The following is a 13,759-nucleotide window of genomic DNA, read 5'->3' on the forward strand; positions in this document are numbered from 1 at the left end:
TTTTAATGTGGCCTATGTAGCATTTTAACTTAAAGAATTAGAGGGGACAATGGAAAGCTTTTTGGGTTCCTTGTCTTCCCAGTTATAATTTACCCTACTTTAAATTTTATTAACAAATAAAAGAACCACATGATTGATGATTACATTTGAGTTTAAAGAAATTGAATCTAATTAAATGTAAATCAGCTTTAATGTAACTGGGATTAAAGCCACTGCAGATTGAGTCAAAGCTACAGTGTACTTATGCGTGTGTGGTGTTCAGACCCAGTCAGGCCTCCTTTAACCTCTCAGTGGAAAATCTGAAGCTTTAGACTGATTTGATAACAAATATTGTACCTCTCCAAATCAACCTGTCTGCATCCTGGATTCAAAACATCTTTGAAATCAATTTAAGATTAAGATTAGACAATTCATTTACAGACTGGCCCTCAAATCGTCGCGTTATTGCAAAAGATGAGTTTAGATTTAACCTTACATTTAAAATTCAACTTTTTGGTTTAACACCTATATTTCACATTTAGATGGAACTGGTTTGCAAATGTTGCAAACATGGTTTGAAGAGTTTTTGTTTTTTAAATCCACATTTTAAAGTTTGGAACCAAATTGACTTCAGCATGGTTTAGTTTACAAAACGCATAACATACAGGTTAATTATAAAGCTTGGATGTCATATGTGGGGAACATTTGTATTTGAAGCCACGTCTGTTTAACCTAACTGGTTAATGGTAGTAGTTGGGTAAATGAGTTAAAGTCTAGCTATAAACAAGCCCCACCCCCTCTAGTTTCATTCAAAAGAACACCGTTCACAACATTTGAAAGCATCACAAGCTCTCTGATATGAGAACTCTGCTGGGTTATTGATTGGTTTTAATTTTGAACTAACACTGCTAATACAGAGGAAAATTATAAGTTTGTGTCCCCATGAACTGCTGTCACACTACTTGTAACTACTCAAGTCCATCTCTCCACCTTTTTGTTACAGAAATGACCACTGCTGGTAATGTAAGTGTAAAATTTCCTTTTATTTCCTTCTATAATTTTTCGTTTTTCAAAATTAAGGCTGAAAAAGGCTAATGGAGGCTAATTATAGTAATTTAATCATGTGCATTGGACTTGGAATTTTCTTCTTCCTCCAACTTCCCCTTTAGGTCATCAAGTGCAAGGCAGTAGTAGCCTGGGAGCCCCAGCAGCCTGTGGTGATTGAGGAGATAGAGGTAGCACCACCCCAGGCCAATGAGGTCCGCATCAAGGTGAGACGTCCACTTTCAAGACTTGCAGGCCCTCTCATCCTCTGAAATGATCCTGGAGCAATGTAGTACCTCCATAAAGTTCCTGTTTTACCAGAAGATTCACCAGAAACAACCTTTACTTTGGATTTGATTATTATTCCCGTGGTTACAGATTGTTTCAACAGCGCTGTGCCATTCAGACCTGTACTGCCTGTTGAAGGTTGTGGAGAAGGAATTTTTCCCAGTCGTCCTTGGCCATGAGGCGGCCGGCATTGTCGAGAGTGTTGGGCCTGGAGTCACAGAATTTCAGCCAGGTCAGTTTTTAACTTTGAACAAATTAAACTTCTCTCCGTGAACAAGAGATTGACCCTGACATCAGCCACAGCTGTTCCCATGGTGTTCAGGTTGGTTTTAGGAAGAGACTTGATTGCCTTTGTCCAAAGGGTGGTTTTAATTGTAAATTGTGATGTTCAAATTTTTAAATTCTCAATCCAAGTAAATGTGGTCCATAAGCGGGCACTCGGTTAATACGCCAAAGCAGAACGTGTGACCATTTATTTTTCCTCAGGAGACAAGGTGATTCCCCTCTACCTTCCTCAGTGTGGAGAATGTCGCTTCTGTAAGAGCCCTAAGACAAACCAGTGTGACGTAATTTGGTGAGTACAATCTTGCTTTATTCTCACCTCTCATTGCCACCATGTGCTGATGCGTACTCCTGAGGTTCATGTTTTCCCTCTATCTTGTTCAGGACTAGAATGGGTTCAAAAGAAATGGCACTGGAAAAGTCCAGGTTAACCTGTAATGGGCAGAAGCTGCGGCAGTTTATGGGAATCAGCACCTTCTCTGAGTACACTGTGGCTCATCAGATGGCTGTGGCTAAGATTGACCCTGATGCTCCTCTGGATAAAGTCTGCCTCCTTGGGTGTGGGGTCTGCACTGGGTATGGGGCAGCTGTTAATACTGCTAAGGTGTGTATGCTGCTAGAACTGAAAGGTTTTTTGTTTTAGTAACGACCTGTAAGCACTCATCCAAAATGAATCCCATTTACTGAAATCATCTCCTGCAGGTTGAGCCAGGCTCCACCTGTGCCGTGTTTGGTCTGGGAGCTGTGGGTTTGGCTGCAGTCATGGGCTGTGAGGCTGCAGGAGCCAAAAGGATTATTGTTGTTGACATCAACCCAGACAAGTTTGAGAAAGCCAGGGAGTTTGGAGCTACTGACTTCGTCAATCCCAAGGATCACAATAAACCCATTAGTCAAGTGCTAATGGAGATGACTGGTGGAGGTGTGGACTACTCCCTGGAATGTGTTGGTGATGTGGAATGCATGGTAGGGGAATTTTATGAAATTTAGATTCTCAATAGAGGGAATTAAGTGAAACAATTTCCTTTTTGTTTTTAAAACCCAAAAGACCTTGAGTCAGTTTAGTCTTTTCAGTGACTTCTATCCTTCTGCTGACTTGTTACCATTTCTCCATCTAGCGCAGTGCTTTGGAGTCCTGTGTGAAAGGCTGGGGTGTCAGTGTGATCGTGGGATTGACAGACATGCAAGACGTAACCACCCGACCTCTTCAGCTCACCTCGGGACGTACATGGACTGGCTGCCTGTTTGGAGGTGAGACAAATGTGACCATAACCAGTAGTTCTAGTGGGCTGGACCAGCGTACAACATTTTCACATGAGTGATTAAATCTGATGGGCAGCTCACAACAAATTGTTTGTGGTCTAAGCTGGCATGCTTCTCCAAATTAGGATTCAAGTATGCTTGATATGCAGCCCACCTGTTATAAGGCAAGAAGCGGGGCACTCCCTGGAGAGGTCCCCAGTCAGCTGGACATATTCATGTCATGAATTGGACTGAGATCTGCATAATTTCTTGCATCTTCTGTTGTAACAAACTGGTTAGTGCCGTTCTAACTTGTGTCTTTGGGTGGGGTCAGGATTTAAAAGTAAGGATGCTGTTCCTAAGATGGTGAAAGACTACCTGGAAAAGAAACTGAAGCTGGATGAGTTTATCAGTCACACTATGACTATGGATGAAATCAATGATGCCATTGACCTAATGAAGCAAGGCAAATGGTACATACAGCCTCAGCTGACATAACTTAATTACTAGATGTCCAAAACGAAGACCTAATTTGTGTTGTTTATTTCAAAGCATCCGGACAGTTATGAGTGTTTGTCCAGAATGAGGTAAAACGCAGCAAATGGTAGATTTACACTCACTGGCTGACTAAATGACACATTAATCATTCTTCTTTCTGTATCCAGGTGGTCATGAGCTTCTCCACAAAATAAACTCCAGTCCTGAATTCAACAACCCTAAAATAACTCATCACTACACTGTGCATAAAGGGAATCAGACATCCATGGATGGTTGAAATCTGTGTTGATAAGAGAAACTAAACACTGTTTAAAGAGCAAAATAAATGGTTTAAACAAATCTGTGTAGTTTATGCTTTTGTTGTACAATATATTAAGCAATGCATTGAATAGTGCCAGATGTAGTGACTCGCATTTCATTAAGACTCGTGCAAATATTGCCTTTTAAAGTTTATTTTTGTTTAACACACTTTGCAATGCCTGAACTAATTGTTTTCAGAGTTTGACTATTTAATAACTGCTGCTCACATTTACACACAGCCTAATATAAATATGTACTTAACATAGCAGGGAGTGCCGTCGTCATCCCGCTAGTTTTGTCACAGATGTCCCTTGTTAACTTCTACTTTAATGTAATTGCTTATGGCAGTGAACACAACTTCAGAATTCCAAACAGATCTGCCATTTGTATTCCTATCCTCAGATCCTTTAGATCCTGGCTTCATATGCACTTGCTTCAATCTTCTGCCATGACCACTCAGTACCAACTGTACACTTAAACTAATAGTTCTAAATTCCATCCATCCATTCGCTTCCGCTTATCCTTTTCAGGGTCGCGGGGGGCGCTGGAGCCTATCCCAGCTGTCATGGGGCGAAAGGCGGGGTACACCCTGGACAGGTCGCCAGTCTGTCGCAGGGCTAACACATAGGGACAGACAACCATTCACATTCACTCGCACATTCACACCTAGTGGCAATTTGGATTATCCAATTAACCTATCCCCACAAGCTGCATGTCTTTGGACGGTGGGAGGAAGCCGGATCAGGAGCAGATCTGTGCTTCTGTGTTCAGCCAGGGTTTAGTTTGCCATCCTACAGGGGGGGTGGGGACTGAAACTTCAGCTTAAGTCCATATTCTAGTTTACTCATGTTGTCACATGTTGGAGTAAACTTGTCAATTCCCCTTTGACCCTCTTTAACTCAGGACACATTGGGAATGTCCTGAAACACTTGCTGGCTTGCATGCACTGCAAGAATGAAGTGTGATAACAGGACAGCATACTGCATTTGGGATGGGTGTGGTGTGTTTTGGTTTTCTTCATAAATAGTATGCTATGTAGTCTGGATATTCTGAGACACGTTGGAAATTAAAAATATAGTTCAACAGTTTTAGGATTACCTAAAGACTTTTGCATTACGGAATTTTTGTCATATTCTGCAAGTACATGTAAAAGTGCCAATACCACCACAGGTGAGCAGTATTCCCCGAGGCAGTAAGACCATGTACATCTTGTCCTTTGGACAGAAACTTGACTATAACTAGAAAAATTTGCATTTCCTGCGAAAATGCTGTGTGGATGCCTTAACGCTGAAGATGTCTGCTGAAAAAAGCTGAAAAAGTTGAAAAAAAAAAAACAAACATTGCCCTGAGCAGGATTCGAACCTGGCCCTTCTGGTCTAAAGGCGGCAATTCACCTCACTGCACCAAACTCATTCACACAAAGAAGAGGTGGAGAGAGTGACAATTGTGGTGAAATTAGCAGAAGCTGCTTAGAATTGTGCTGATAAGAGGTGAAAAAGCTAAACATTTGGCAGAAAAGAGGTGAATCAGAAGAATTTCTGCTGAAAAGAGGCAAAGAAGCAAAAAGATGAGCTGACAAGAGGTGTAGAAGCAGAAGTACTTGCTGAAGATGGCTGTATGTGTAATGACACACTGGAGAGCAGTGACACACAAGAAAGCAGAGCGCATGCAAGCAGGGAACATGTGTAGCAACTGTCACAGGTAGGATTCAAACCTCTGCCACCGGGTCTCACGGCAGATGCCCTACCCTCTGAGCCAAATGAGTTCTGGTCACAAGCAAAGATATGATGAGAGGGACAATGTGCACTGTGGAGCAGAAGCTCAAATTAGCAGAAAAGAGGTGAAGAGGAAGAACTTTGTTGTGAAATGAGGTAAAGAAACTGAAATTTGTGCTTAAAACAAGTGAAAAAGCTGAACTCTGAAATCCTGCTAAAACAGCAGAAGAGGCTGACATTTTTCAGCTACTCATTGAGCCAAACTGGTTCTCACGTAACTGAAAAAAGGTGGAAAAGCTTACAATTCTAATGAAAACAGCAGAAGAGGCTGAGATTTGTGCTGATAAGAGGTGAAAATGCTGAACCAATCAGAGGTACTGCTTCTGTCTGCTTCATCAGGCTGTGTACTTGTATGTATTTCTGCCATAGACTGTTAACAAGAATGTGAGGTCCATATTAGAAAAGCTGCTAAAATCATAAAACTTTGCAGAATTGTAATAAATTATCAATATGAATTACCGGTCTGTGATAGTGTATAAATTTGTACTCAAAAACTAGGTGGGATAGAAGCATAATTCTTGCACTGGGTGAATCAGCGGACTTTGGTGTACTTTGACTACGATTTACATAGCTCTTTGTATCTCCGTCGCGGAGACATGACGAGAGAAGAAATGGCTTAATTTTCGGAGTTTGAAAAATGAGAGGAGGACAGATTTCCACCCCTCAAACATGTTTTTGCAGAAACACTGTAATTTCGCTTAAATAGTATGAAATAGCAGTAATACTATGATTTGGCAGAAATACTACTTTTTAGCACAAATACTATTGTACAGAATGGTGTACGTCAGTTTAATGCTGGGTGGTGCTGCAATAGTAACTATCCTCGGTCAGAAGGAGAGGCTGACATCCAGGGATTCGATTACCACAGGTGGAGTTTATTGGCGGTCAGATGGATGGTACAGGGAGGCATGGCATACAGTAGGAGGATGTGGAGAGGTGATATGGTGTGGTTTCTATGATTAAGAACACTGGCAACAAATTCCTCCACTACAAATCAGTCTGATACCACTTCTTACAGGGTTCACGTTTACTAAGGCACTACCCAAAAGGCGCCACAAGAGGGCACTCCAACACAAGAGATGACCTATTTACACTGTAAACACCCCCTACTTAGCCACTACATACTACAGTGATATTACAGTATACAAATTCACACAAATACTATGATTTGGCAGAAATACTATGACTTAGTAGTAATACTATAACATAACAGTTCAATGTTCTTGCACAAATACCACAATATGGCAGAAATACTATGTTTTAGCATAAATACTGTGATTTGGTATAAATACTACGATTTGGCACACATACTATATTCCGCAGATACACTATAACATAACAGATATTCTACAACTTAGTAGTAATACTATAACATAACAGAATTATTAATTGGGCACAAATACCACAATTTGGCAAAAATACTATGATTGGGTACAAATACTATGATTTGGCAATAATACTGCATTTTACCACAACTACTGAGATTTGATTGAAATACTATGATTTTGAAGAAATACTATTACTCCATACAAATACGATGCTTTGGGACAAATACTATGTTTGGGTTCCAATACTATGATGTGCAACAAATACTATGATTTGGCACAAGTACTATGATTTAGTACAAATACTATGATTTGGCAGAAATACTATGCCTTAGTAGTAATACTATAACATAAGAGATATACTATGGTTTTGCAGACAAACCAAGTTTTCTGCACAAATACCATGATTTGGAACAAATGCTATGATTTAGCAGAAATACTAAGATTGGGTACAAATACTATGATTTGGCAATAATACTGCGTTTTAACAACAACTACTGAGATTTGATTGAAATACTATGACTCCATACAAATACGATGCTTTGGCACAAATACTATGATTTGGCAGAAATACTATGCCTTAGTAGTAATACTATAACATAAGGGATATACTATGGTTTTGCAGACATACTATGTTTTTGCACAAATACCATGATTTGGCACAAATGCTATGATTTAGCAGAAATACTATGAATGGGTACAAATACTATCATTTTGCAATAATACTGCGTTTTAACAACAACTACTGAGATTTGATTGAAATACTATGATTTAGAAGAAATACTATGACTCCATACAAATACGATGCTTTGGCACAAATACTATGATTTGGCACAAGTACTATCATTTAGTACAAATAATGTGATTGGGCAGAAGTACTATGTTTCAGTACAAATACTATGATTTGGCAGGAATACTCTGATTTAGCAGAAATACTATGTTTTAACATAAATACTATCTTTTGGCAGAAATTCCTGCTAAAAAGGACTATTTCTGCTTTTTAGCAGAAATACTGTAATTTGGCATAAATACTATAATTTGGTATAAATACTGTGATTTGGCACATATAATATATTCAGCACATATACTATAACATAACAGAAATATTATGATTTGGCCCCAAAACCATGATTTTGCACAAATACCATGATTTGGCAAATATACTATGATTTTTCAAAAAATACTATGATTTAGCAGAAGTACTAAGATGTAGTAGAAGTACTTTGCTTTAGCAGAAATACTATGATTGAGGAGTAATACCTAAACATAGGAGAAATATTGATACACAGACACACATACACAGACAGTAAGGGAACAGGAGCTGTTGAGAGTCTGGGCTTGGTATATGTAGGTCAGTTAAATTAGCTGCACCTGCTGTAGTCAGCCCTTACACACGCAGACACAGAGAGAGGTGTGAGTTTTCTTCAGTGTATTTCTGACATTCAGGATTCCCCTCGAACAAATGGCCATAATTTCCTAACCGTAGAGGCTAGAACGGTCATTCAGACATTGTTTTGTTCAGAAGAGATGGGGGAATCTTCAGGTCTTCATAATTCAGAGATAAAATATAAATTATTAAAGATATATGACTTGTAATACACTGTAACTGAGTAGAGGCGAAGCAAAAACTGCCTTGACTTGCTCTCAAACAACCTTTGGTAACTCTAAATCTATATGGAGCATCAAAATCATTCTTTCACCGTAAGAAACAGCAGGCTTTGGTGAACAGTCATGGAAATTTTCAGGGCTCTGTGGAAATCCATCAAAAAGATATGATGAGAGAAAAAAGTGACTCATTTCCAGAATTTGAAATCTGATGAAATCTGAGCGAGGGACAAATTTCCTACCCTCAAACAAGTCTAACTCATCTCAGAACGGTAATAGGTGAGAAAATAATTCTTGAATTGTGAGCATCAGGAGTGTCTGAAGATATACCGGGACAAGCCTCATGTCTTAACTTCGCTTCGTTAAGGAGATATGACAATTTGAAAATGCCTCTCATTAGAGAAATCCAGCGGTGATTTTGAACAAACTCTCCATTGAGTTTATATGGAGAGTTTTCTGACTTTGTGTTACTCTGAGGAGATTTGCAAAATAACTATGAGTCCCACAACAATGATAGGGACATTTTCTGAAAGCCAGCAAAAATACCTACGTTTTGGTGTATAATCTGTGGGGCTTGAGTGGAAATTGAGCGAGTAGCAAGAAGTTGTTTGGACATGAAGAGAAAATTCAAACAGTTTCACTGTCCCCTCTGAGTTAATTGCATAGCAACCATAGCAACGCATGTATTTTCTGAAAAATCACAATTTTGCAACTGAAGACTTAAAGAGAGATAAGATGAAAACAGTAGAAGATCTGAAAAAGCTGAATCATACAGGAATAGCCCAATCATTTGAGAACGTTTTAAAGTTTGAATGGAGTTTCTAGGTGAAAGTATGAGGCAGTAGTTAAGTTTCAAAGACAAGAAAGTTTTAGCAGAATTGTGGAAGTTTCCCATTCATTTCAATGGGACAAATTAAAGGAAAAAAGTGTAATATTTTAAAAAGTATAATAGTAATAAACACCAAAAGTCATAGCCGGCATAAGCAGAAAGAGCAGAACAGTTTAGAGTTTGAACGGTGAAAATAGCACAAAAATTGTGGAAGTAGATCCACGGCGAAAAGTGTACGGAAACACCCGGAATAATAAAGAATAAAGAGAAACAGGAACTCAATAGTGTGGATGCCTATTAAGGCATCCACACAATAATGGAAGTACATGTAATTCCCAGATTGTAAACAGTCTCATATAAAATGCTTGCGTAACCGTACTGGGTAAACCTGACCTCTGAAGTCCCTACCAACAAATGTTTATGCGTCATCGCAGAATTTAAAGTCCATTCTTCCGTCGAGTTTTCCTCATTTGGTTGCAGAAATGGCCACAGCTGGTAAGGTAAGTAAATCATTTAAATGTGTTTCAATTACTTTTGCAGATTTTTATTTTTTTTTATAAAGGAAAGAATATCATAACACTTTACATGTGCTATGATTTAATGGTTTGCTTTGCACATATTTTAGCGAAATTGTGGAGGTATGTAACAACGACAGGAGAGGTCTCAGTGTCTCACTCCAACCACTTTATTAACTGACAGAACTTCACATATAGTCAGCGCCAAAATCTCCACCCCCACACTTCCCTTCAACTTGTGTGTGAGTGGAGCCACCTGGTGGTCCGCCACAAAATCATATTTTCCTCTTGAGATGGTAGTATTGTACTGATTTTACTGCTTAATTTATTAAGAATAGAACCACCAGGAAGGGTCACATTGAGTCATGTGTGGCATAGCTGCACTGAAATAAAGTCTGCATTGAAACTGTGAGGCAGGCATCAAAAACAGATCATCTTCTATTTAAAATTAACCTCAAAGCCAACTACAAAAACACAAACTAATATTGTAAAATTATTTAAACTGAACAAAGTTTATCATCTCATCCACATCTGCCTCTAAGGCTCATGACAAAATGTGTCTTAAAATTGTGTTGCCAGGGCAGCCAGCATGTGGTTGGATATTAATTTCTATGGGGTGAAAATGACCACCTCGGTGGTGCTGGGTAGACCCTCTAAGTCAGGGGTGTCCAACTCCAGGCGTCAAGGGCCGATGTCCTGCAGGTTTTAGATGTGTTCTTGATCCGACACAGCTGATTTAAATGGCTACATTACTGCCTCAACATGTCTTGAAGTTCTCCAGGAGCATGGTAATGAACTCATCATTTGATTCAGATGTGTTGACCCAGGGTGAGATCTAAAACCTGCAGGGCACCGGCCCTTGACGCCTGGAGTTGGACACCCCTGGTGTAAGTGGTCATTGTTACAAAACTTTTGAAATGGCACTAATGGTAAGGGGGGTCAGCCACTGATTAATAATTTCCTTTATTGCATATTTAAAGATTTTTATTTAAATTTCTCCATCTGCTCTGTTAAGTTGGTTTACAGAAATGACCTTGGTGGATAATTTTAATATTGTAACTCTGCCATTTAAGGTCATCAAGTGCAAGGCAGCAGTGGCCTGGGAATCCAGCAAGCCTCTGGTGATTGAAGAAATAGAGGTAGCCCCACCCCAGGCCAATGAGGTCCGCATTAAGGTAAGAAGCAGCCGGCTTTGATGCTCTTGTATGCATGTATGTTCTTTACGCTTTTCTACAACTAAACTCCTATAATCTCATTCAGTGCTTCTTTTACCGTCATATTTGCTGTAGATTGTGGCAACATCTCTGTGCCATTCAGACCTGTACTTCCTTTATGAGAGTCTGGACAAATCGCTCTTCCCAACCATCCTCGGTCATGAGGCAGCCGGCATTGTAGAGAGTGTTGGGCTGGGAGTGACGGAATTTCAGCCAGGTTTGTTTGAGATTGTTTAACATCCAAAAATATGCTTATTTGCATTTTGTGCAAGAGAGAAATAAGACTCATCTCAATCCTGTGTCTAAAGTCTGTAACAAATTTGCAACAAAAATGCAAGCAACTATAAGACAAAAAGGTAATGTTTCATTTAGTGTTCTTTTCTGTACAAGAAATTTATATTTTAGAATTTTAAGGATATTTTATCTTGCAGTGTTTTGAAAACAAATTCATGCTGGAATGGATGGAGTTTAAAAATGTTCAGACTTTCATAATTTGTTCATACGCAAGGTCAGAAGCACTCCTAAATTTGTTCATGGAGCATAAACAAGTTAGGTGCTATGTGAAATGTTTGTCATCCTCTGTGGATGTGAAATGTTTGACGGGTTACGTATGGATTTGTGTATACATGCTGTAAATGAGGCTCAATGCTTTCTGTCTTCCAGGAGACAAAGTAATTCCTCTTTTCCTACTCCAGTGTGGAGAATGTCGCTTCTGTAAGAGTCCTAAGACCAACCGGTGTGAAGAAGCAATGTGAGACTCATTTCATGCCATCTTATTCAGTTTTCATGTGCTTTTACACACACTGCACTTTTTTACAGACTAGATATAAATGTTGTGAAAGTATTCCGACTACTCGTCTTTTTATCAACTAGGTAACTGTTGATTTCATTCCTTCAAGAGGAATACTTTTAAAAGTTGTGCATAAAAAATAAAAAAAAATCCAAAACATCAAATATGTCTTGTTTAGGAAAAGGCACGCCCAGAAAAGCACAGAACATTCCAGGCTTACCTGTAAGGGGCAGAAACTGCAGCAATTTATGGGGACTGGGACCTTCTCTGAGTACACTGTGATGAACCAGATGGCTGTGGTTAAAATCGACCCGGCTGCTCCTCTGGATAAAGTCTGCCTCCTTGGGTGTGGGGTCTGCACTGGATATGGGGCAGCTGTTAATACTGCTAAGGTGTGTATGGTGGGCTAACGGAATAGCCATTGGAATTGGACATTTTGTGCTGGGGGTGTTTAATTTAATTTTTATGTCCAGTTTTGATCAGTCTCCTTTCCTGCAGGTTGAGCCGGGCTCCACCTGTGCCGTGTTTGGTCTGGGAGCTGTGGGTTTGGCTGCAGTCATGGGTTGCAAGGCTGCAGGAGCCAAAAGGATTATCGCTGTTGACATCGACCCAGACAAGTTTGAGAAGGCCAAAGTGTTTGGAGCTACTGGCTTCGTCAATCCCAAGGATCACAATAAACCCATCAGCCAAGTGCTGATGGAGATGACTGGTGGAGGTGTGGACTACTCCCTGGAATGTATTGGGAATGTGGAATGCATGGTGAGGAAGATTTAATCTACTCGGTAGTATCAAATGTCTAGCTTAGTAAAAGTCAACTAAACCTTGCTCTTTTCCAGCAGTGGTTATTTAAGAAGTCCTTCATTAACATATCCTTGTATCCTTCTACATACAATTCTGCTGCTCCGCTGTTTCTCCATGTAGCGCAGTGCTTTGGAATCTTGTGTGGCAGGCTGGGGCGTTAGTGTCATTGTTGGATGGACAGACTTGCATGACGTAGCCACCCGACCTATTAATCTCATGCTTGGACGTACATGGACTGGGTGCTTGTTTGGAGGTGAGATAAATATAAGGGAGCTTACGGTGTCTTTATTAAGCTTATGTTGAGATTCATTACAGCTTGTCATTTTGTCTTTTGGGGATCAGGATTTAAGGGTAAGGGTGGCATTCCTAGGATGGTTAAAGCATATCTGGACAAGAAGGTGATGCTGGATGAGTTCATTACTCACAACATGACTGTGGACCAGGTCAACGACGCCATTGAACTGTTGAAGAACGGTAAAAGGTAGATTTGCTCTACTATACTTTCTCCTCCATTATTGAGTCAACAGCAACACAGATTAGACCAAAACTTTGCTCAAATCTTTTCTCCTTTTTCCCCACAGTATCCGCACAGTCATGAGATTTTCTCCACAATAATGCTGCTGTGCTGCCTTCAATAACACTAAAGTTACTACCAGCGAACACTAATCAGTGTTTGAAGAGTAAAATAAATGGTCTCCCAGATGGATCTGTGTGTGTGTGTGTGTGTGTACTCATTTTTTTTGGGCTGCATGTTCTGTGTCTTCGGCTATATCCACGATTTCACTACTAAACTGTACTTAAAGGGGCCTATTAGCTGCCAGCTGCTGGAAAGGTGGGGTGAAAAAGTTGCCAGCTTACAGCCAACAGACTTGCTTAACCATTCACACCTACAGTAAATTTAGAATCACAAGTTCACCCAACATACATGTCTTTTGACTGTGGGAGGAAGATGGAGTGCCCACACAGGCACAAAGAGAACATGTAAACTTCATTCAAATCCAGGATCTATTTGCTGTGAGGCAACTGTGCTAACCAAATATTAATAGATTTCTATAAAATTAACCCAAAAAACCTACATATGATAAAAGATTGAAGAAGTGATGTAATTGCCTTTGAATGCATTAAATTCACTCTTATGACTGGCAGCACCAAATAAATTGTGAGGCATACATTTCCTTCTTTAGCCAATTACTTATGCCAGCTGTTCTACATTCTTCAACAGAATTGGTTTCTTCTGACTGGGACACGATTTAGGCTCTCAGCCGGTCTTGTTTT

At 39.8% G+C, this 13,759-nt stretch overlaps 2 protein-coding genes across 4 annotated transcripts in view; both read left to right on the forward strand.

The window, feature by feature from the left end:
• Positions 1-3,669, forward strand: part of LOC309695140 (alcohol dehydrogenase 1-like) — a 4,136-nt gene extending 467 nt beyond the window's left edge. The window contains exons 2-11 of one of the 2 annotated variants that reach the window (XM_082515616.1): positions 983-1,002; positions 1,149-1,250; positions 1,402-1,543; positions 1,798-1,885; positions 1,978-2,197; positions 2,296-2,556; positions 2,709-2,841; positions 3,167-3,305; positions 3,385-3,419; positions 3,498-3,669. In XM_082515616.1, coding sequence (XP_082371742.1) covers positions 983-1,002; positions 1,149-1,250; positions 1,402-1,543; positions 1,798-1,885; positions 1,978-2,197; positions 2,296-2,556; positions 2,709-2,841; positions 3,167-3,305; positions 3,385-3,418 — 1,139 coding nt within the window. In that variant the 3' untranslated portion in view covers position 3,419; positions 3,498-3,669. Of the gene's footprint in view, positions 1-982; positions 1,003-1,148; positions 1,251-1,401; positions 1,544-1,797; positions 1,886-1,977; positions 2,198-2,295; positions 2,557-2,708; positions 2,842-2,978; positions 3,306-3,384; positions 3,420-3,497 lie in introns of those variants that run through there. The other variant, XM_082515617.1, reaches the window with a different exon arrangement.
• A 5,882-nt stretch (positions 3,670-9,551) lies between these two features.
• On the forward strand, positions 9,552-13,540 carry LOC309695143 (alcohol dehydrogenase 1-like). Of its 2 annotated transcripts, none has more exons than XM_082515620.1 (9): positions 9,552-9,664; positions 10,753-10,854; positions 10,969-11,110; positions 11,557-11,644; positions 11,862-12,075; positions 12,182-12,442; positions 12,605-12,737; positions 12,827-12,965; positions 13,066-13,540. In XM_082515620.1, the coding sequence occupies exons 1-9, from the start codon at positions 9,647-9,649 to the stop codon at positions 13,097-13,099; spliced, it is 1,131 nt and encodes a 376-aa protein (XP_082371746.1). In that variant the 5' UTR covers positions 9,552-9,646; the 3' UTR covers positions 13,100-13,540. The 2 variants fall into 2 exon arrangements, with proteins under 2 accessions (XP_082371746.1, XP_082371747.1); XM_082515621.1 differs by lacking the exon at positions 9,552-9,664 and adding an exon at positions 10,568-10,608.
• Positions 13,541-13,759: the final 219 nt, after the last annotated feature.

The sequence above is a fragment of the Aulonocara stuartgranti genome, assembly GCF_965226115.1.
Source record: "Aulonocara stuartgranti genome assembly, chromosome: 19".
NCBI classification, from domain to species: Eukaryota; Metazoa; Chordata; class Actinopteri; order Cichliformes; family Cichlidae; genus Aulonocara; species Aulonocara stuartgranti.